We start from the raw sequence: 21,230 nt of genomic DNA, 5'->3' as shown, positions 1-21,230 counted from the left end.
GGCAGGCAGAGAGACAGGGGAGGAGGCTCCCTGCTGAGCAGAGAGCCTGACTCAGGGCTCAATCCCAGGACCCTGAGATCATGACCTGAGCTGAAGGCAGAGGCTTAAACCACGGAGCCACCCAGGTGCCCCAAAGATTTTATTTATTTTCTGAGAGAGGTGAGAGAGCATGAGCCTGGGGGGAAGGGCTGAGGTGGAAGCGGGCTCCCTGCTGAGCAGGGAACCTGACATGGGGCCCATCCCAGGACCCCGGGATCTTGACCTGAGTGGAAGGCAGACCCCAACTGAGCCCCCTGAGTACTGGTAGTGTGGGTTGTTGTGAATACAGCTGTTCATAGTGTGTGATATCATTGTGATTTTAATTTGCATTTCACTAACAACTCGTGATCTTGAGCATCTTTTCATGTGCTTACCTGTGTCTGTCTGATTTGGTAGAATGTCTCTTTCCATGTCTTGCCTATTAAAGAAGAATGGTAGTTCATGTTATTACACTGTAAGTGTTCTTTACACACTCTGGGTACAAGTCCTTTATCAGATATATTTTTGCAAATATCTTTTTCCAGTCTGTGTCTTGACTTTCAGTTTTACTAATAGTGACTTCTTTTTGTTAAAGATTTTATTTATTTATTAAAGAGTGAGAATAAGAGAGATCACAGAGAAAGAGGAAGAAGCAGACAGGGACCCCTCCCCCCACCCAATATGGGACTCGATCCCAGGACCATAGGATCATGACCTGAGCTGAAGGCAGAGGCTTCACTGACTGAGCCACGCAGGCGCCCTTGACTAATGGTGTCTTTTGAAACGCAAAAGTTTTAAATTTTGATGAAACTCAGTTTATACTTGAAAATATAGGTGTGCCTGGGTGGCTCAGTCATTAAGTGTCTGCCTTTGGCTCAGGTCATGATCCCAGAGTCCTGGGACTGAGCTGGGCATTGGGCTCCCCGCACAGCAGGACGCCTGCTTCTCCCTCTCCCACTCCCACTGCTTGTGTTCCCTCTCTTGCTGTGTCTCTGTCAAATAAATAAAATCTTTTTTTAAAAAAAAAAAGTGTATATATAAATATATCTTCTTTCTGAAGAATTTCATTCTCTGTAAATTCCAGGTGTGAATCATCTTACCTTTATGATTTTTGGTATTCAGGGTCTACTTGCCTGTTTTTACTAAGGATTCTGCACAGCCTGCAAGGCCTCTGGAGTGGATGGGAGGGTCTCTGCCATGTTAGTAATAGTCTCACAACGGCTTGAATAATACCTAAACCTTCAGCACTTCCAATCTTCTCCCTTGGGAAGCATGACTGTTGACCTCTGTAGGATCTTACTTCCATCACTGACGGTCCTGGGTGCTGTTGGCCGGTCTCACCTGGGAGGCCTCCCGTCATTGACCAGAGCTTCTGGTCACTCTTGCTCTCAGTACTGTACCTTGCAAGCAGTCTGCTCTGGGCGTGGGGAGAGGGTCGAGGGCAGAGCATACCCGTCCTCTGATTTGTAAGGCTCGATAACATCGTCTCTCTTGACAATTCCAGGTGAAGGACTTAACGAAATACCTGGACCCCAGTGGGCTTGGCGTGATCAGTTTTGAGGACTTCTGTCGAGGGATCACCGCGATCAGGAACGGAGGTCAGTCTCCCCCACCGCGTGTTTCCCTCTCTTTGAGTCCTCTGCTCCAGCCCTCGGCTTGACTGTGCCCTCACCCACCTCAGGAATGCCCTTTCGGCTGCACGTAACGTCTTCCTTTCCCCTCTGAGCCCGAGCCCTTATAAGACCCCAGGTTTCGGGCCCTCTCTTTGTCCTTCGCTCCTCGCACACGCTGTCTTCCAGAGTATACTCAGCCGCCTGGCCACAGCGTCAGAAGGCGGGGGCCCTTCCCACAGGCGCGCTGGAGGACCGTGATGGCCCCGCGGCAGCACCTCATGTGTGCGAGCTGCTGCGCCCCCCTGGACCACGTGCCGCTTCCCCTACGTGGTTGCGGGTCCGGCCGTGCTCTGCCTGGCCTCCCGCCCCCATGGGCTGCGTGCCACTCCGACTGCCTCGGCCTGTGTGGCGGTGGTTACCTTGAGTTCAGTGTTTGTTTGCGGCCTTACTTTGAGTGAAAACTGCTTTACGGTAAGCGCATGGATGTTCAGTAAATCTTGTCACTCTGAATTTTGGCCGTTCTTCATGCCTATTAATAGAAACCCCTGCCGGTGTTACCGTTCCGCGGACCGGTCCCTCAGCCTGCAGCGGCCCCCATCCTCGCTGCACCCCGGGCTGGCTTTCATCCCCCGGAGGCACTTCTGCCCCTCGGGCTTGGCTCCTGCGGAGGGAACTGTCGGGTACGCTCTTCCTGCAGCTGCTGCCCGCATGTGGTGTTTCTGAGCTGTGTCCGTGCTGCGTGGACCTGCTTTTCGATGGCAGGACGGTGCCGGCGCACCTGGTTTCCCACACGAAGCTCTGTAGCCCAGGCCGGACACTTGCGTTGGGGCTGTGATGAGTACAGCCCCTCCTGACGTCTGTGTATGTCTCTGTGTGGGCACGTGTTTTCATGGCTTTGGGGCCTGTCCACAGGGTGCAGTGGCTGGTTCTGTGGGTGTAAGCTTAATTTCTTACACTCTCAAGTTGCCCATATGCTGCCCATTTTCGCTTCGAATTCCGGAGCTCTGGAGAGCCCTCCTTTTCTTGTGGCCCGGCTTCAGCCTGGTGTGTTGGGGTGACGGTGGCAGAAAGGCTCTGGTGGCAGGCTCTTCCCTTCTTCCTGCACTTGTGAGAGGAGGAGGAGCAGATCTGAGCAGGACCCACCGTGGCCGACTCAGAAGATGCCCTTGGACCCGAAGTCTGATCCGCAGTTGTTGATAGAGTTGCCTCTATGGTCTGTCCCCTGTCTGTCTCCCGTATTGCCCAGTAGTGTCTCAGAGGGGCTGGGTTTCCTAAAACACTGAGGCCAGGTGGTTCCGAGATACCTCTGTGTATCGTGACCTATATTTATCCTTTGCCCTTTCACCCAGTCAGTCCACGCACACGAGTGCCACCATTGCCCAGGAACCCTGTGGGCCTTTGGGTCCAGAGCACACCTAGTAATGAGAGGAGGGGTCCCAAGGGAAGGGGCTGTGGGTGTGGCGGGTGGGGGCCACGGCACGGAGCCATGTAGGCGGGCTCCAGGTGGGAGCCCTCTGGGAGGAGGGCTGGAGAGCAGCCGGGGAAGGTGTGATCTGAGCCATGTGGTGGAGCTGCCCTGAGGCCTGTGAGATGAGCATGACTGAGCTTGCTGTTGGAGAGGCCGTGGGCCCTGGGTCTGGGGTGAGGGTGGCAGATGGGGCCTGGTGGGGAGACATGGAGAGCGGGTGGGGCAGGAGACCCTCTGGGCGGTGGTCCTGGCAGGGGATGGGCGGTGGGGGTGATGCTGTGTGGACACAGGGATGAGGAACAGAGTCCTTGGGGCTTAGTGTCACATGCCTGTGTCTGTAGCCGTGGAAGCAGTATCTGGTAACCGTTGGGTGACCGTCTGAGGTCAGGTGTGCAGTTAGACATGATGTTGTTCAAGCCTTCATGCTTTTGCACAAAGATTTTAGTGGTGGATTCATGGAAAACTTTGGCCTCTGCTCAACTGCCGGTGTCCTTGGTGGCTTCCTAAATGGACCACATTCCCGTGCCTAGCCATGCGCCTCAAGACCTCCCTGGGCCACAGCAGCGGCCCCCGGAGCCCTTGGGATGGCTTTGTTCTCCAAAAATCCCGTCAGTTAACTTGTGGGAAACTCACCGTATATGCTTTTTTCTCTTAGTTTTAAAATCCACTATGATTTCTGACTAATCAATTATTTAAAAGTTCTTTCAACTTCTGAATGTCTTTTTAGATTTTGTCATTAATTTCACACCTACTTGTGTGTGATGGAGAGTGAGATCTCTGTGTTCCCTGACATTGGTTGGGGGTGTGGTGTGCGAGCCTGATGGTGTGTCCTCTGACCGAGGAGCCCCACCACGGTTGTCTGTTTGAGCTCCATCACCGGGGCGGGGCGGGGAGGGGAGGGGGCCTCCTGCAGACGTAGGGGCGGCCTCAGTGGCCAGCGGCTTTAATTCATGTTCGTGCTGACGTAACTGACCGGCTGGGTGTAGGCTTCTGGGTCGATGGGGACGGAAGCTGGAGGGCCCCAGAACTCAGGGGTCATCAGAGAAGCCTTCGCTGTTCGGCCTGACCATTTAGGGCTAGGAAGGCAGCAGGTGCATAGAGGCCAAGCCCAAGACACCTGGCAGTTACCGTTGCCGGGAAAGCGAGCAGCTGAAACACACAGAAAATGTGCTTCTAGAATCCCGGTCGGCTGGCCGTTGAGTGTCGTGTATCATGATAGTGAGAGCTGTTGAATGTTCATGTTACCAGAGACTAGACGTAACCAGTCTGGAAGGTTGGCGCAGGCAGAGCGGGGAAGGATATGCTACAATCTTCAGGTACTCTGCCAGGATGTCAGTAGAAAATTCTAGAATTCAGGAACTCAAGGGAACTATTTAGAAACACTCTTTATTTAATTTTTTTTTAAGATTTTATTTATTTATTCGACAGAGATCACAGGCAGGCAGAGAGGCAGGCAGAGAGAGAGAGGAGGAAGCAGGCTTCCTGCCAAGGAGAGAGCCAGATGCGGGGCTCGATCCCAGGACCCTGGGATCATGACCTGAGCCAAAGGCAGAGGATCAACCCACTGAGCCACCCAGGAGAGCCCCTACAATTATATTTTATCCTTTCATTGTATTTAATCTTTTTAAAGATTTTGTTTATTTATTTGACAGGGAGAGTGACAGGGAGAGAAGGAACACAAGCAGGGGGAGTGGGAGAGGGAGAAGCAGGCTCCTGCTGAGCAGTTAGCCCAATGCGGGGCACAGTCCCAGGACCCTGAGATCACGACCTGAACTGAAGGCAGATGCCTAATGATTGAGCCACCCAGGCGCCCCTCATTGTATTTAATTTTATATATATATAAATTATAAATTATATATAAAGATTTTTCTTTCTTTCTTTCTTTTTTTTTTTTTTAAAGATTTTATTTATTTATTTGAGAGAGAGACAGTGAGAGAGAGCATGAGCAAGGAGAAGGTCAGAGGGAGAAGCAGACTCCCCGTGGAGCTGGGAGCCCGAAGGCAGTCGTCCAACCAACTGAGCCACCCAGGCGTCCCAAGATTTTTCTTTACAGTTTAGTTTCTTACAGCAAACCAAAATACACCCAGGATCTAGTGTGTCGCTCTGTTCTGTTCACCTGTCTGATTATATTCTCTCTCTCTCTCTCTCTCTCCCTTTTTTTTTTTTTTTTGCTTCTGGTCTCTTCTGATTTATTTAACGTATATTTCTCTGGGGTCATTCTTGCCATTTTTGTGTTTTGTTCTCTTGTTCATGTATTTTCTGGACAGAATTCAAGATGAAAATGCTGTTTTATTCCTGTGGTGAGAACATTCTGGAGTAGAAGCATCCCCTGAGGGTGAGGTTTGGTCTCAACATGATGCCATGTTGCAGGTGGTGTCCCCACTCCCTGAAATTTAGCGGGTGGGGGCAGACCCCTGCTCCTGAAGTGAGGTGGGAGGCCAGGGCCCTGTGGGATGGTCTGCTGCCGGGCTGTGCGACAGGGGTCCCTGTCCAGTGTCTGGGCAGAGGACGGCTGCCCTGAGAGCTTGAAGCAGACTGGATGAGGGCCACAGCCCGGGGAGGGCACAGCCGACCCGTGTGAGGACTGTGGGCACAGACACCGTGTAGCTGGACTGCTCCAGGCTCCAGGGACACAGCACCCCCCCGCCCTCAGGACAGCCCACAGATGATGAGGCAGGGCAGCTACAGGAGGGGACAGGAGTGTGGGAGGAGGGGGTGCCTGGGTGTAGCACCCTGGCATGTCTGGGCTGCAGGGAGGCCGATGGGTCCAGTTTGGACATGGGGTCTGACAGCAGAGGTGAGGGTGTGGGGGTACAACACTGGCTGTGCTGTGGGCAATGGGAGACCTGGATGTCTCCGCAGGGTGGGTAAGTGAGTGGCCCCTTGGCTCAGTGCCAGTGTGCCAGCACCAGGTCCTGGTGCAGCCATGAAGGGCTGGGCCTCCAGGTGCCCTCGTGGACTCGGGGGGCCGTGCTGGTGGGGGCACCGCAGCTGCACATCTGTCGGATGTCCTGCCGAGTGGACTCAGGGAGTCAGGTGTTTTCTTTTTCCTGTAGTTGGATTTCATCATTTAACTTTGGTTAAGACAAGAGCGTGAAAATAACACTATAATAAAAGGAAGTCAGAGCTGATTTTGCCGTTGTCGTTTGAGAGCATTTGGGAGAATGGAGTGTGTGCTTGCCAGAGCAGCCTTTCCCCCTGCACTCCCCTCGGGTGCTCCTGCGGCCGTGGGCAGCCTGTCTGGGCCGGCGGGCTCGCTCCGCTCCCAGGAGCCACCCAATGGGGGACTCGGTGTGTTGACCCAGTTGGCAGCCCCGTGCGGGCAGATCGTCACTGGCCTACCGCAGGCCTTACTGCAGGAATAGAATGAGCTGGGGAGGGTTGCTGCAAGTAGGCCGTCATGCCGGCCCACCCCCACGCTCTGGAAGAATAAGAACATGCACGTTAAAAATGGCCACTTCATGAGAATTGTTTTAGTTCCCACAGAGAAGACTAACAGGAGAGTCGTGTTTCATTCCCGTCAGGAATATGACAGCACCAGCTTTGTTCACATCCCCCGGTCCACAGTGTGGGACAAGACCCCCAGACCACTGTCCGCCCCTCAGGGCCTAGCACACGTCCGCCGAGTCCAAAATGGTCAGCTACGTTTTGAGACCTTTGAATTCCGTGTTTCAGGTTTTTGAAGGACGAGGAAGACTGAACATCTGAGAGGGGAAAATAGGCCAAAGACAGTCTAGCTTTTTACAAAATCAACGTGCAGTCTCAAGCTGTACTGGGGTAATTGGTGCCCCGGACCCCCTTGCCTCCGAAACCAAAATCTTGTGTCCACAGCAACCCTGGCTCCCTCATCTGCACCAGAGACCCCAAGCTCTAGCGCAGGGCCCCCCTCAAGTGCTGGGGTCCTCTACCCATGTGCCTGCAGGCTCCTTCTCACCGACTACAGTCTGTCCCACGCAGATACTTAGCCACAGTCCTGGGGAAACCACGCAGCATGAGGACCTGTGGTTTGTTTTTTGTTTTTGTTGTTGTTTAAATATTTTATTGATTTGAGAGAGAGCAAGAGCGCACAAGCAGGGGCAGGGCAGAGGCAGAGGGAGAAGCAGGCTCGCCACTGAGCAAGGGGCCGATGCGGGGCTCGATCCCGGGACCCTGGGACCATGACCTGAACTGAAGGCAGAGGCTCAACTGACTGAGCCACCCAGGCTCCCCCCCCACCCCCGGGTACCCATGGTTCTTGAAAGCCACATGGGGGTTTTCGGCATAAGAGCTTTAATCAGTATTGCAGGTGGTTTTGAGTCGGCATAGGTGTCTCAGAGTTCCTGAACACGGAGATGTTTGAGATCACTCAGTTGTTGAAGGAAAGTGTTGTGATTCTGTTTAAGCTGAGAGAGACCTTCAGAACCAGGACGGAATAGCCACGTGTCTTGCCGCTGCTTCACGATGACGGTCCTTCAGGACCCATTCTCCCTCCCCTAGTCAGTCGGCTTTCGTGGTGACTTCAGAACCTGGCTGCGCACAGGACACGGACAACAGCATGCTCCCCAGGTGGCCGGCTGCCAGAGAAGGTCACGTGCCGGCTCAGTCGGAGGGGCTCGTGGCTCTCGATCTTGGCGTCGTGAGTTTAAGCCCCACACTGGATGTAGAGCCCACTTCGAGAAAAAGGAAAACAAGGAACTGATATTAAAATGTTAGATTATGTGAGTAACTAATGTATTTTGCATAAGTAATTCCTATTACTTGGTTTTCTACTCGTGACATTGACACCCAGTGTGTGGGTTTTCATCACCAAGTGGTTCTCCGGTTCTCTGGGGACACCAACTGGGTGTCCTGCAATTTAATTTGCTCTGACACCAGCTGTCCGGAGTTCACGAAGACCCACTTCAGGCGTCTAGGCCACCCACACTTCTTTTTTTTTTTTTTTTTTAAGATTTTATTTATTTATTTGACAGAGAGAGAGAGATCACAAGTAGGCAGAGAGGCAGGCAGAGAGAGAGAAAGGAGGAAGCAGGCTTCCTGCTGAGCAGAGAGCCCAATACGGGGCTCGATCCCAGGACCCTGGGATCACGATCCGAGCAGAAGGCAGAGGCTTAACCCACTGAGCCACCCAGGCTCCCCATAGGCCACTCACACTTCTATCTGACCTGACAGTGAATCCAGGGCCCCCAGGATCCCTCTTCCAGTTTGATAGTTTGCCACCGTGTCTGATAGAACCCAAGAAGAAACTTCACTCACCAGTTAGCAGTGTGTTTAAAAGGCTACAAGTGAACAGGCAGATGGAGAGGCATACGGGGCGAGGTCTGGAAGCGTCTAGAGTGCATGGCCTTCCATGCCCGTGGGGTTTGGGACGCACCACCTTCCTGGCATGTTGGTGTGTCCACTAACCTGCAAGTTCTCACGGCCTTTGCATTTGGGGTTTTTTGGGGAAGACCCATTGGTCGTGGGTGACGGGCTCGGTCTCCAGCCTTCTAATCACACATCAGGTCCCTCCGCCACCAGCCCCCAAGCTGCACGAGTACCCTGGGTGGTGTGAAGCCAGGAGAGGCCGACCGGGGCTGGTCAGGGGGCCTGCAGCTGCTCCTCTCTGCCCCGCCGCTCAGCAAACTCCCAGGGGCAGGGACGAGGAGCGCAGAAATGGTTCTTCTTAGCTGGCGATATCACAGAGACACAGCTGGAAACTCAGGCGCTTTCCGTCACTCACCTGCTCTCCGGAGCATGCTGGGCCGGGACCGCACGCGAGAGACCCTGGAAGCAGTGCCCGTCCGGCCAGAGAAGGACCGCTGCCCTGGAGCACTGACTGTTGGAGGAGTGACAGTCGGCCTGTCGTGATGAGCTTTTCCTCTAAAGTCTTCCTTATTACAAAATAAAACGTGTATTGCAGAAGATAAAGTTGAGCAAAAACAAGGGAAACAAGAACTGCCAGTGAGCCCCGCACCAGGGTGACGCACGGTTCTGGTCTGTCTTGTTATAGCCACACCTCCCCAAACACACCCAAAGTCTGAGAAAACTGGAGTGGGAACTGTGTGCTTTTGAAAGCCCGCAGACATTGTCACAGCCTTGAGAGCCTGCTCCTTCTCTTTACGATGCTGTTGGGGTGTAATTAATGAAATGATTATATTTATCTTAGAGAAAGTGGGGGGCGATGGAGGGAGAAGAGAATCTCCAGCAGACTCTCCACTGAGCAGGGATCCCGATGTGGGACTCGATCCCAGGACCCTGGAGGTCATGACCTGAGCCTGAAACCAAGAGTCGGACACTTAACCAACCGACTGTGTCCCCCAGGTGCCCCAGTGAAATCAGAGTTTTTAAGGAAACAAACTTTTTACGATTCAGCCTCCACGCCACCTCTGGAGAGGAGACCCGCCTTCCTGTCCCAACCACACTGCTTCTCACAGGCCGCCGGAGCCCCTGCTTGCATTTACTGCAGCAGCGCCTTCTCCCTCGGCCAGGGGTGCTCCAGGTTCCCTGCTGAGTATAGTCTTCTCTCCTGCAGAGTCCGATGGCCAGCTGTGTGCGGTCACACCCGCCCAGGACCAGGAGCCGCCTGCCTGCCCCGATGAGTTCGACGACTTCGTTACTTTCGAGGCAAGTGGTTCTCACTGCGGGGCTGAGAAGGGTTTGACCTGATGCGTCTTGCTTTTTGCCTTCTGAGTCCTGCTCTGCTTAGTGGTGCCTGGGCTGTTCTGTGGGGAGTGCCATGGAGGGCAGGTCGGGGCTCCCCTTGCAGCCCTGGGCCCATGCTGGGGACCCGGGGGCTCATGGTTGTGGCAGGAGGTCAGCAGCTGTCTGCCCCACAGCTGCTCACCCGAGGCCATTGGCAGAGACCCTCTCAGGGCCTCTTGTCAGCAGAGGGACAGGCTGCACTGTTCAGGCTCTGCAATGGTGTTGCTGTCACCTTTTCCCAGGCTGCCGAAGCCAGAGCAGGGGACATGCTGTGAAGTTCTGATTTTATCAAATTTCAGATCATTTTCTGGGTTTAGGGACTTCCAACACCTCATGCCCCTTTGCCACTTGCCCCCACGGTTGCTATGGTTACACGGTATCACCTGTAACTCTGCGTGTTTTGTTCTCTGCACGGCAGGGAGGTCTCTGAGCAGCCACAGAAGACAGACCACACGGTTGTGTCACACCAGTGGAAGGGTGGTCAGATGCCGGGATAGCCCTTGTGGCTGGACGTGGCATTTTGTTTTAGGATGTACGTCAGAAACTCGGGAGCCCCTGGGGAGCTGTTGCCCAGCGAAGGTGCAGGGAACAGCGCTGGGTTGTGGTGCGGTGGCTATGAGCCGCGGTGGCTGTGAGCCTCGGAGCCTTGCTAAAGTGAGGTGGAAGCACAAGGCAGCTTCCCGCAGTCCACAGGAGTTCACTGCTTTCCTCTGGAGTCTTGGGTCCTGGCTCTGAGGGGCCTGCTCCAGGCCCGGGCCAGCCCACACACAGCGTGGGTTCACTTCGGCTGTCACTTCTGATGCCCCGGACCTCGGGGCCCCTGGGGAGTATTCAGCACTCACAGCTTCGTCCTGAAGTACCAGCCAGGTCTGAGGCCCCCAAGGGCAGGGACCACGCGGCATTGCACCCTATTCGTTGCGGCTGGCGTGTTCATTCTGAGTGTGTGTGACCTGGGGTTCCCAGGTCGTGTCCAGCCGTTGGCAGCTGCGAGCCTGTGTGGCTGGGTGGGGGCTGCAGGTGTGCGGGACTCTGACGCGCCCCATTTCAGTCACATGGCCTGCCGGACCGTGTGACGGAGAGAGGCGCTTACCTCACCGGCATGGGGTGGCTGGCTTGACAGCAGGGCGGCTCTGTGCACCTTGACTTACCTTGGGTTTCCCAGCAGTGCAGCTTAGGTCAGGGGAGTCCTTCTTGCCTTGTTCGGAGCAGCTGGGGGGTCGCAACCCTTGGGCCAAGATGCTTGTGCGGGTCGCATCGGACCTTTATCTCCCCCTCCCAGCAGAGCCAGGCCTGAGCGTCAGTATCTTCCAGTCCGTCCCTCTTCAGGGTTCTGCTAGTGCGTTCTGTCATTTCGAATGCTTTCTGTGGAGGTGGGTGTAGTGGGTTGAGTGGTAGTTTCCCAAAAGATAGGATCACTCGGGACCTGTGAACGTGACCTTATTTTGAGAAAGGGTCCTTGTACATGTAATTAAGTTGAGTGTTTTGAGATGAGATCGTGCCAGGTAGTAAGTAGGCTGGGCCCTAAGTCTAGTGACAGGTGTCCTTAGATGGGGAGATACCCAGGAGCCCTGCGATGGAGCCGTGGGGGCTGGAGGGATGGAGCCACGTGCCCAGGGCTGCCCGGGCCCACCAGGAACTCCCCCCCTTTGGAGCCTTGCTGACACCTCCAGAACCAAGAGGACACATTTCTGTTGTTTGAGATGCCCAGTTTGTGGTTGCTTGTGGCAGCAGCCCAGGACACTGACACGGAGTCTGTGAGTGGGTGGTGAAAGGCATCAACACATATTGTGCTTAAAGAGCCCATGTGGCCAAAAAATGTGACAGCCTCTGAGGCTGGGACTGCCTCCTGAGCCCTGGACAGTGGGCAGGAGTCCTGTCTGACTCTGGCCCCCGCCTAGCCTCTGTGCTGGTGGACCCCTGAGGCCTGTGAGAGTGTGGTCCTTCCACCTCTCTGTGCCCTCAGGGACCCAGCTCCACCTTGCACATGTTACCTTCAGAAGGCGTGTTAGGAATCTGATGTTTCAGAGAATGCAAAAGGGATGCTTCTGACTTTTTTTTCCAGAAAGGAGGAAACATTTATTTTTAAGGCTTTTGTTGTTGTTGTTACTTTTGAAAAACAGTTAATACTTTACATTTTAAGAGTTTTAGCCTTTCAGAAAATGGAGCAGATAGTGCAGAGAGTGCCTGTTCTTCCCTCCGCACACTGGTTCCCCCATACAGTCGGTCACGAGCACTGTGCTTCAATCGGTGTGCTATGTTTGTTAGACTCGATGACCCAGTGTTGGTGTCTTGTGGGTAATGGAAGCCCATAGTTGACATTAGGGGTCCCTCTTGGTATTGATGCATTCTGTGGGGGGTGGTTATTATAATTTTTTAAAAGATTTTATTTATTTCTTTGAGAGAGAAAGACCATGAGTGGGGTGGGGTGGGGCGGAGAGGGGCAGAGGCAGAGGGAGATGTAGACTTGGTGCTGAGCAGGGAACCTGATGAGGTTCTTGACCCCAGGACCCGAGCCAAAGGCAGGCGCCCACCGATGGAGCCCCCTAGGCACCCTATGTGTTCTGTGGGTTTGAGCAAGTGTCCAAGGTCATGTGCTCACTGGTCGGCACCGTACAGAGGAGTTTCGCTGCCTCCAGCACCCTCTACTCCTGGGATTCATCCCTTTATCCCCACCAGAACCTGGTGGCAGCTGATCTGCTGTCTGCACAGTTGTGCCTCTTCTAGAATGTCACAATGTTGGAATCCGGTGTGTGGCTTTTGCTGACTGGGTTCTGTTGCTTAGTTATATGTGTTTAAGCCTTTTCCATGTCTTAATGCTTTTTTTTTTATCTTTTTGATGGAACTTTCAGGGGATTGGAACCAAGTACTATGAAACTATAGAAAGATGTTCTTTCTTTCTTTCCTTTTTTTAAAGATTTTATTTATTTATTTGACAGACAGAGATCACAAGTAGGCAGAAAGGTGGGTAAGCAGGCTCCCGCTGAGCAAAAAGCCCGATGTGGGGCCAGGACCCACATGACCTGAGCTGAAGGCAGAGGCTTTAACCCACTGAACCACCCAGGCGCCCCAAAAGATGTTCTTTTTAAAAAATCTTGCACATCCTGTAATCTTAAAGTTCAGTAAAAATGTGGGTGGAGGCGATGTGCCTTAACACCCAGATATCCCATCTGGAGACCCTCTGTCGGTGAGCTTCAGCCCTCAGGCAGCCTGTGCTGACCCTGATGAGGCACGCAGCAGTGTGGGTCAGGGACGCCTGGGCGGTTCCCCGCTGGGCTGCTGCTGGGCTCTCCTCTGCTTCCTGTTTGCTCCTTGCTTGAGACGCCTCCTAGGAGAGTGACTGATGGGGCCTTTCTGAGAAGAGGGGGTTGGGGTGAGGACTAAGTAAGATTTGTCCCATTCATGGGAATGCAGAGGGGAGGGCGACATGCCCAAGGCCCCTGCAGCCTGCCTGGGTGAGCTCATCCCTCGGGGCAGTGGGAGGGTCACAGAGAACAGACACAAACAGGGATGATAAGAGTTGTCCCTGCTGTGCCTCCCCTGTTCCTCCCTCCTTCTCCCACTGAGGTCTCTAGAGGAAAGAGCTGCCTTAATAAAATGATGGGGACTGTGTCTTTTGTGCAAACTGTTACAACAAAGGTTTGAAAGTCAAGAACAAAAGCCACTGTTCTGCAGTCTGTTAAAAACCCAACAAGGACACTTCCTGAACTTTGCTTCCCTTCCCTGGTCAGCACAGCAGGACGATTAATGGAGCATGTCTGGGAGCAGGTTAAACTTTCCCCAAGCTGCGATGTCCCTTCAGGTGAGCGCGCAGGTTTTGCCGGACCTCAGCAGACTAGCAAATAGAAGGCCACAAGGTTAGTCACGAGAAGCTAGTGACTGCTCTGGACAGGCGTCCCCAGTGTTTGCGAGCACACCTTCCCAGGGCTGGTGTGTAGAGCCAGGTGAGGCCTGTTGAGGCTGCAGGGGCTGGCGCCTGAGGGTGCGAGGAGCAGTCGGTGTCCCTCAGAGGAACCATGACCTGGGCAGTGAGGATACCGGGCAGCGTTGGGCACGTATGAGCTCCTCGCCGCTGGCTCTGAACTCAGCGTCCGTGTCCATCAGCAGATCCTTTGTCAACTGGGGAAGGTAATAGTAGCATGCAGCAGAGTTTTCCAGATGCACTTGGATTTTCCAATGAGTTCATCTTAACATCTGTAATTTGTAAATATTTTAGAAGAAGATAGCATAGATTTGCCTAGATTTGTGGGCTTCTGGGCAAAGTTGGGTCCTTTGTGGTGGCAGATACGAGCTGACCGGTCGGATACGAGAGCTGGTCCTGTGTCTCGTGTGCACTACGGGGAGGCGCTCTTCTCCGGCAGGCAGGTGTAGCCAGCTGCTGTGGACAGCGGCCTGGCTTGCTGACATTTATTTGGGGCGGATGCTGGGAGTGAGCAGGGGAGGCAGCACCCACGGGCTGAGCGGGTCCTGACCCCCTCAGGCTGCAGGTGCAGAGGGGGCCTCCAGGACGATGTTTACCATTTGGGGCAGAAAAGGTGTAAGCTTGAAGCCTTCAGTGAAGCGGAATCTGTGCTTGCTTGTTTGGCTCTCCTTCAAGGTGGGAGGAATGGATCTGTGCATCCATTCTGGCGGGGGGGGGGGTTATTATAATTTTTTTAAGATTTTATTTATTTCATTGAGAGAAAGACCACGAGCAGGGTGGGGTGGGGCAGAGAGGGGCAGAGGCAGAGGGAGATGCAGACTTGGCGCTGAGCAGGGAACCTACAACGTTCTTGACCCCAGGACCCGAGCCGAAGGCAGGTGCCCACCGGCAGAGTATTCCATCGGTGGGCACCTGCCTTCAGAGCCTCCAACTGCCTGTTGGAGAGGAGGGCGAATCGCCCGGAGCGGAGTGTGTATGCCCGGCCTGTGGCAGTCAGGCTCGTCGTGCAGCGTCCGTCTCGCACTTTCTGTGTCCTTGGAGACGGGCTTCCACCCTGAGCTGGCCTGTCCAAGCGCCGGGGGCTTTGGCTGCAGCCCTGGCCTCAGCTGCACGGTTCCTGTGAGCTCCTTGCAGGCGAGATAACCAGGCCCAAGAGCCTGCACCTCCTCCCCTTCCCGGGAGGAAAGGCTTTGCTCCGTGCTGAGCTGGCCTGCCCGGGCGCACACGAAGTGGCCTGTTGACGCCTGGGGCCCGTGCCAGTGGGGGGCTGCGCTGTGCTACTTCAGCGGTGCTGGTGGGTGGGCTCTTTATGAAGCCAGCCTCAAGAGTTAAGTGCTTTTCCCTATAGGAAGCCATCTCAGGGTCCGCAGTCTATGACTTTGGGGCCCTCGCTGGGCCTGCCGGCTAAGGATTGCAGTGTGCAGTCCTGCCTGCTTCTGGGGTCTGGGGACTGAGTGGGTGAGGGAGGGAGGGCTACAGTGGACTGTCTTACAGACAAAGAGCAGTGGGGCTCGGGGGGTCTTCCTCCTGTTCTTGGGTGGTTCCCAGGCATCACCCCCTCTGTGAGTGTGCGGTGCCATCTGGGCAGCAAACCAGCAGCCAGCCCGCAGCAGACGTCGGGAAGTGGCTGTGGACCTCGCGCCTGTTCTGTTGCGCTTCTTCCGGGGGCTCAGCTGACGTGCGGGTGCCTGCCCAGCTCAGCTGCCCGTCCCTGCCTGTGCCGCCCGAGTGCAAAGCCAGCCCTGAGCCCGGCCGGAGGCGATACCTGCTCAGTGATGATGACCCACTGAGAGTGATTTCCCGGGTTCAGATTTGGAAGGGAGGGTTTTAGGGGCTTCTCAGTAGCCTTCGATTCCAAGGAAGATGGGTTCTTCCCTTGGAAACATGGGTGGCACTCTTCCTCTCCTGTCATTCCGCTATACTCTGGCCGCACACACAGCTGGGACTCTGAGCCCACAAGGACTGGTGAACCCCACAGACTCCCAGGTTTCTTTCCGTACCGGCCTGTGTGGTCTCTTAATCCCAGTCCCGTCTTGCAGATGAGGCAACAGGGGCTTGGAGTGGTTGGGACCCTCGTGTGGGGTCACTGGGCTGGTGGGCGGCAGATGGAGAATGGACCCTGGCCTGTCATCGGTGCACTAGGATGCCACCAGCTCAGCCTGGGCCCTTGATGCCTCTTCAGTGGGCAAGGAGCCATGAGATGCAGCCTTGAGAGGCCCTCAGAGTTAGTGGGGGACCAGTCTCTTCTTGTTAGCACAGTACCTCCGAGCACACTGTCCTCTGGTGACATCAGAATGACAGGACAGAGTGCACCTTTTCCAGCTGCTTTTCTGGAATCTTAATTGTTCTCGAGGTTTTTTTTTTTTTTTTTCTTTAAAGAGATCGCAAGTAGGCAGAGAGGCAGGCAGAGAGAGAGCTGGAAGCAGGCTCCCTGCTGAGCAGAGAGCCCGATGAGGGGCTCAATCCCAGGACCCTGAGATCATGACCTGAGCCGAAAGTAGAGACTTAGCCCACTGAGCCACCCAGGCACCCCTGTTCTCAAATTGTTAACCTCAAGATTATTTTGAGCATGACGTGTTAGCTACTTTCCCTAACCAGTGCAGTTGCGTTGTAATTAAAGCTGAGAAGATGAATTGAAAATGGCTTGTGAAATGATTCTTTGAGTTGAAATAATTTGTACTGTGCTAGATACTGGGCACTGGGTCCAGAAGAGAAAACAAAGATAGCTTTTGTGGAAAGTAGACCTTTAACCAGTGAATGTAATGGGTTGGTTAATAATCGATGGGTTAGTATTTGAGGTTAGACCCCAGAGTTGAATTTCAAAGCAGTAGCCACATCGTACAAAACAGGCACTGACGGGGACTTTTTTTTTTTGACAGAGAGAGAGAGAGATCACAAGTAGGCAGAGAGGCAGGAATGGGGGGGGACAGGCTCCCTGCTGAGCAGAGAGCCCCATGTGGGACCCCGAGATCATAACCTGAGCTGAAGGCAGAGGCTTAACCCACTGAGCCACCCAGGCGCCCCTGATGGTGACTTTTTAATTAGTGTGTTCTTGCACGATTCCTTGGATAGAAATCATCCCAGTGCTGCTAGACACACATGAGGGGCTGCACTGGGACTTGTCCCGTGGTTTTGGGACCCTCCTGTCATTTAGGTATGCTTACCCAGCTAACTTTCAGAATTGCTCTAGTGGTTTTTCTGCTGTAGAACCAGGGGTCTGTGTTTTAGTTTTGAAAACCGTTGGATATTCGTTCCTGGGTTTCAGCCCAAAAAAAGAAACCAAACCCAAAAAACCTGTTGGATTGTTTCATTAAGCTGATATTTCTGCTTAGAGGTGCGGCTGGGACCCTGCCCGAGGCTGTCTCTCCACATGGTATCTCGATGCCTGCAGTAGGGTACTGTGGGGCATTGAGGTTCACGGACATGGGGTCATTTCAGGGTATGGGACTGACTGCTGACGCTCTCTCCTAGGCCAACGAAGTGACAGACAGCGCATACATGGGGTCCGAGAGTACTTACAGTGAGTGTGAGACCTTCACCGACGAGGACACGAGCACCCTGGTGCACCCGGAGCTGCAGGCCGAAGGGGACGCGGACAGCGCTGGCGGCTCAGCCGTGCCCTCTGAGTGCCTGGATGCCCTGGAGGATCCTGGTCACGGCGCTCTGCTGCTGCTCCCCGGCAGGTCTGTACCCTGGCTGCTGCTTCTAGGACACCGAGGAGACATGTCCTGTGGGTGCAGTGGGTTTGTGGAGGGGTTGGTGTCAGAGTGCTGCGGGGTCCTTGTGGGACCTGGGGAGAAAGCGGACCCTCCAGCGTGGCCTGAAGTCCCGCTGAGAGCCCGTGCCCACTGCCCAGCGTGTCTGCCGGCGACAACCAACCACCTAGGAAGGAGGCATTCCTGCCGGCAGCAGACAACCCTGGTTGTATGCACTGCACAATGTCGAGAGAGACTTGACCCTGGGTTTCTCGCTGAAGTTCTTAGAAACCAGGGCAGGGCACCATGTTCCGGCCTTATCTCCCAGCAGGATCTTAGAACCTGCTAGTCTTGGCCGCACCTCTCCCAGATCTTCTGATCCTATCCCCCCTTCTCCTGCCCCAGGCGTCCCCATATGTTTGCAGACCAGCAAAGGGAGGGGGCAGTGCCCGGCATGTGCGGACCTGGAAGAGAACTTGCACCGGCCGTGTGCCGTGTGGGAAGCCGTCATGCTTCCCAGCTTCGGGGGTGGTTAGGTGTTATCTCATGTCGTTTGTGTGGGTTTCAGGCCTCGTGTGGCCTCCCAGAGTTGTTGGTTTTTCCTCTTTAATTGAAGTACTGCGCAGTGGCGTGTGAGTGCGGGTAGGCCAGCCGCTCGCGGGTATCCGGCTGCGGATGACGGCCGTGCTGTCCCCGGGCTCGCACCTTCGTCACAGTGACCACACAGAACTGTAGCCTTTATACATTTGGCTGCTTCCACCTGGCGCCATGGCTGTTGAGCTGCACCCCGAGTTCTGTGCTGGTTGTCCATTGTCTTCATTATTGTTACTCTGTGGCGTGAGCGTGCTGTAGCTTTAATTCATTGCTGGTGGCCGTCTGGGTCGTTCACAGCTTCGGCTTTATGAACGACGCTGCTGGAAACACCACGCTGCTGGAAACACCATGTGTCTGGGTGGCCTGTTTGTCCCTAGGAGTGGGACGGTGCTGCCTCTACAGCATGCTTGTGGGGCTGTGGGACCGGTACAGACCGGGCTTCTCGTAGGTGCTTGCCTTCCTGCTGCCTCTGGGCCTCTGCTCCTTTTCTGGAGGGTGGGCAGTCGGGGTGCAGGGGCGTTCTGACTTGCATTTTCAGATGAGGGCCTTGTTTTGTGTCGTTTGCCACTGTGATCTTTTTTTGCAAAGTGCCTGTTCCAGTCTTTTATACCTGTGTTTATTGCAGGGTTCTACAGACTTTTTCTGCAAAAGGCTAGATAATACATACTTTCTGGCTTGTAGGTCATACGGTCTCAGTGACAACTCCTCGGGCTTCGCTGGGCAGGTGCTTTGTGGTTACGGTTCACGGCCGTGCCCCAGTCCGACCATACAAACACAGGCCATGGGTGTGATTTGGTGTCTCCCATCTGTTGGGTTGTCATCTTCTTTTGATTTGTAGGAGTTTGGGTTCTTTTTTAAGATGCTATTTATTTGAGAGTGTGAACGAATGAGAGGGAGCACTAGCTGGGGGAGGATCTGGAGGGGGAAGAGGGAAAGGGAGAAACTGACCCCCCATGGAGCAGGGAGCCCGGCCCAGGGCTCGATCACAGGACCCCCAGATCGTGACCTGAGCAGAAGGCAGACACGAACCAGCTGAGCCACGCAGGTGCCACCTCTGTACTGTTTTAGAAATTTTGCTTGCTTCATACGACTCTGATATTTACTTCCATTTTCTTTCAGAAGCTGTATTTTTGCATCTCTCTGTTCAGATCTGTCATCTCTCCATAACTCATTTTTGTGTGGGGTGTGAGGTTGGGGTCGTTCCCCAAATGAGTCTCCAGTCGACTCAGCCCCAGCTTTGAGTGGGTTCCTCCTTCCTTCACTGTCTGGTGTCCCCGTGGGCCTGGGAGGCCGCTGAGTGTGTGTGGGCCTGGGGCTGGGCTGCGCGGCCTGTTCTGTCTGCTCATCCTTGGGTCGGTGCCACACAGGCTCTGACTCCAGCGTGTTGTAGGTCGGACTGCGCGTACGTCACCCTCCAGTCCTCTTCTTCAAGGATGTGTTGGTGCCTTTAGCTCTTTGCCTTTCCCTGGAGGCTTTAGAATGTGCATGTTGGTTTCTGGATGAAGAAGTCTGCAGGGCTTCTGGTTAGCATTGTCACGACACAGGTCATTGCAGGGGGAATCAGCATCTTCTCCGCGTACCGGTCTTCCAGTCTTGGAGCAGAGTATCTCGCTCCATTTATTTGTATTTTTGTTTATTTTCATTTAATTTTGTTTTTAGAGACAGAGCGGGGAGGGGAGGGACAAAGGGAGAGAGAATCTCGAGGAAGCTGCACGCGCAGCAGGGAGCCTGACATGGCGTCGATCTCCTGGCCCTGACATCAAGACACTCAGCCACCTGAGCCACATATATAAACATATAAACAGACGCCCTCGTTTATATGTGTGTGAACGTATTACGGGTGTGCTTTTGAGGACGGTAAGAAGTAAGGGCTCATTCCCACTTCAGTTCGCTCAGACTCCGTTGTTTCTGAAAGCGGGTACATGTAGGACTGTGGAAGTTGTCCTTGGTGGCGTCAGGACCGCTCCCTGGATGCACGCATTTGTGGGTAGGAAATAAGAACTTGGTCTGTTAGCCGCGTTGGTCTGTGTTACACACAAGGATCCAGTTCCCGTCCCTCACTGCCTGCGTGACAGTCACTGGGCTCTCTGAGGCCCCCTTTCCCCTTCTGAGAGGGGCAGCTCTCAGGTTCTCAGCACTGGCGGAGTTGCTGATGGCGGCACGGCTGTTTTCTTCTGCCCCTGGTGGAGCCCTGAGCCCCTGCCTTTGGCTCAGCCTCTGCCAGTTCCAGGCGTGCCCGGGCATCTCCCTGGCCCTGTGACCCTGTGCTCTGGAAGCTGGGTGCAGAGGAGAGCGTGATCTCCCTCCCAGAAGGAGGACAGGTGCTAGCAAGCCCTTGACGTTCCCTGGTTGGAGTCTGCTCTTCGGAATTTCACATCATAGCACAAGTCTCGCACCCACACTGGCCGGCAGCTCCAGGAAGAAGCACGGGGAGCACTCGCAGGAGACAGGGGCCTGTGTCTGCTGCAAATTCCTGATGTGTGGAGTTGCTGAGCAAATGGGCGTGTGCTGGAAGTGTACAACGGACCCCAGATTTCAAAGACTTGTTATGAAATAAAGAATCTCGAATATGTGCCTGGGTGTCTCAGTCGGGGAGGTGTCTGCCTTCAGCTCAGGTCATAATCCCAGGGTTTTAGGATTGAGCCTCACACTGGGCTCCTGGCTTGGTGGGGAGCCTGCTTCTCTCTCTGCCCCTCCCCCATGCTCATGCTCTCTCTCTGTCAAATAAATAAATAAAAATCTTTTAAAAAATAGGGAATATAAAATTGTGCCTCTGAAGTGATATTTTGGATACATTGGCGTAAGTTAAAATACATTATTAAAATCCATTTCGCCTATGCATTTACTGCTTTCGAACATGGCTGCTAGAACATTTGAACTCGGACATGTGGCCAGTGGCACATTCTGCCGGAAGGTACCGTCACACCCTCGGATCTGCGGCCACAAGTCACAGTGTGTCACTTGTGTTTTGCCTTTGCAGATCGCAGCTGCACAGCCAGTCTGTTGTCACGGTGATAGGTGGTGAGGAGCATTTTGAGGACTATGGCGAGGGCAGCGAGGCGGAGCTGTCCCTGGAGACCCTCTGCAACGGGGAGCATAGCTGCAGAGACCCCACTTTCCCTACCCCCAGGTAACGCAGCCTTTCACCGCTGGGGTGTGTGTGCATGTATGGACACGTGTGTACGTGTGTGTGTGTGTGTGTGTGTGTGTATGTATTGGGAGGGAGGGAGGGTGGGAGGAGAGAACACTTCAGTTATGTAATA

The 21,230-nt window shown here is 54.3% G+C and overlaps 1 protein-coding gene across 3 annotated transcripts in view; it reads left to right on the top strand.

Annotated features, from left to right (window-relative positions):
* The window catches only part of RAB11FIP3 (RAB11 family interacting protein 3), a 76,597-nt gene that overhangs the window by 35,687 nt on the left and 19,680 nt on the right, over positions 1-21,230 (top strand). For all 3 annotated transcript variants that reach the window (XM_045072101.1, XM_013055332.2, XM_045072102.1), the window contains exons 2-5: positions 1,523-1,616; positions 9,590-9,681; positions 17,150-17,361; positions 20,948-21,097. In XM_045072101.1, the coding sequence (XP_044928036.1) occupies positions 1,523-1,616; positions 9,590-9,681; positions 17,150-17,361; positions 20,948-21,097 (548 nt within the window). The remainder of the gene's footprint in view (positions 1-1,522; positions 1,617-9,589; positions 9,682-17,149; positions 17,362-20,947; positions 21,098-21,230) is intronic.

Source organism: Mustela putorius, unplaced genomic scaffold (genome assembly GCF_011764305.1).
Source record: "Mustela putorius furo isolate JIRA1106 unplaced genomic scaffold, ASM1176430v1.1 tig00004007_pilon_pilon_pilon, whole genome shotgun sequence".
Classification (NCBI taxonomy): Eukaryota; Metazoa; Chordata; class Mammalia; order Carnivora; family Mustelidae; genus Mustela; species Mustela putorius.
This window is presented reverse-complemented; position numbering and strand designations above follow the sequence as displayed.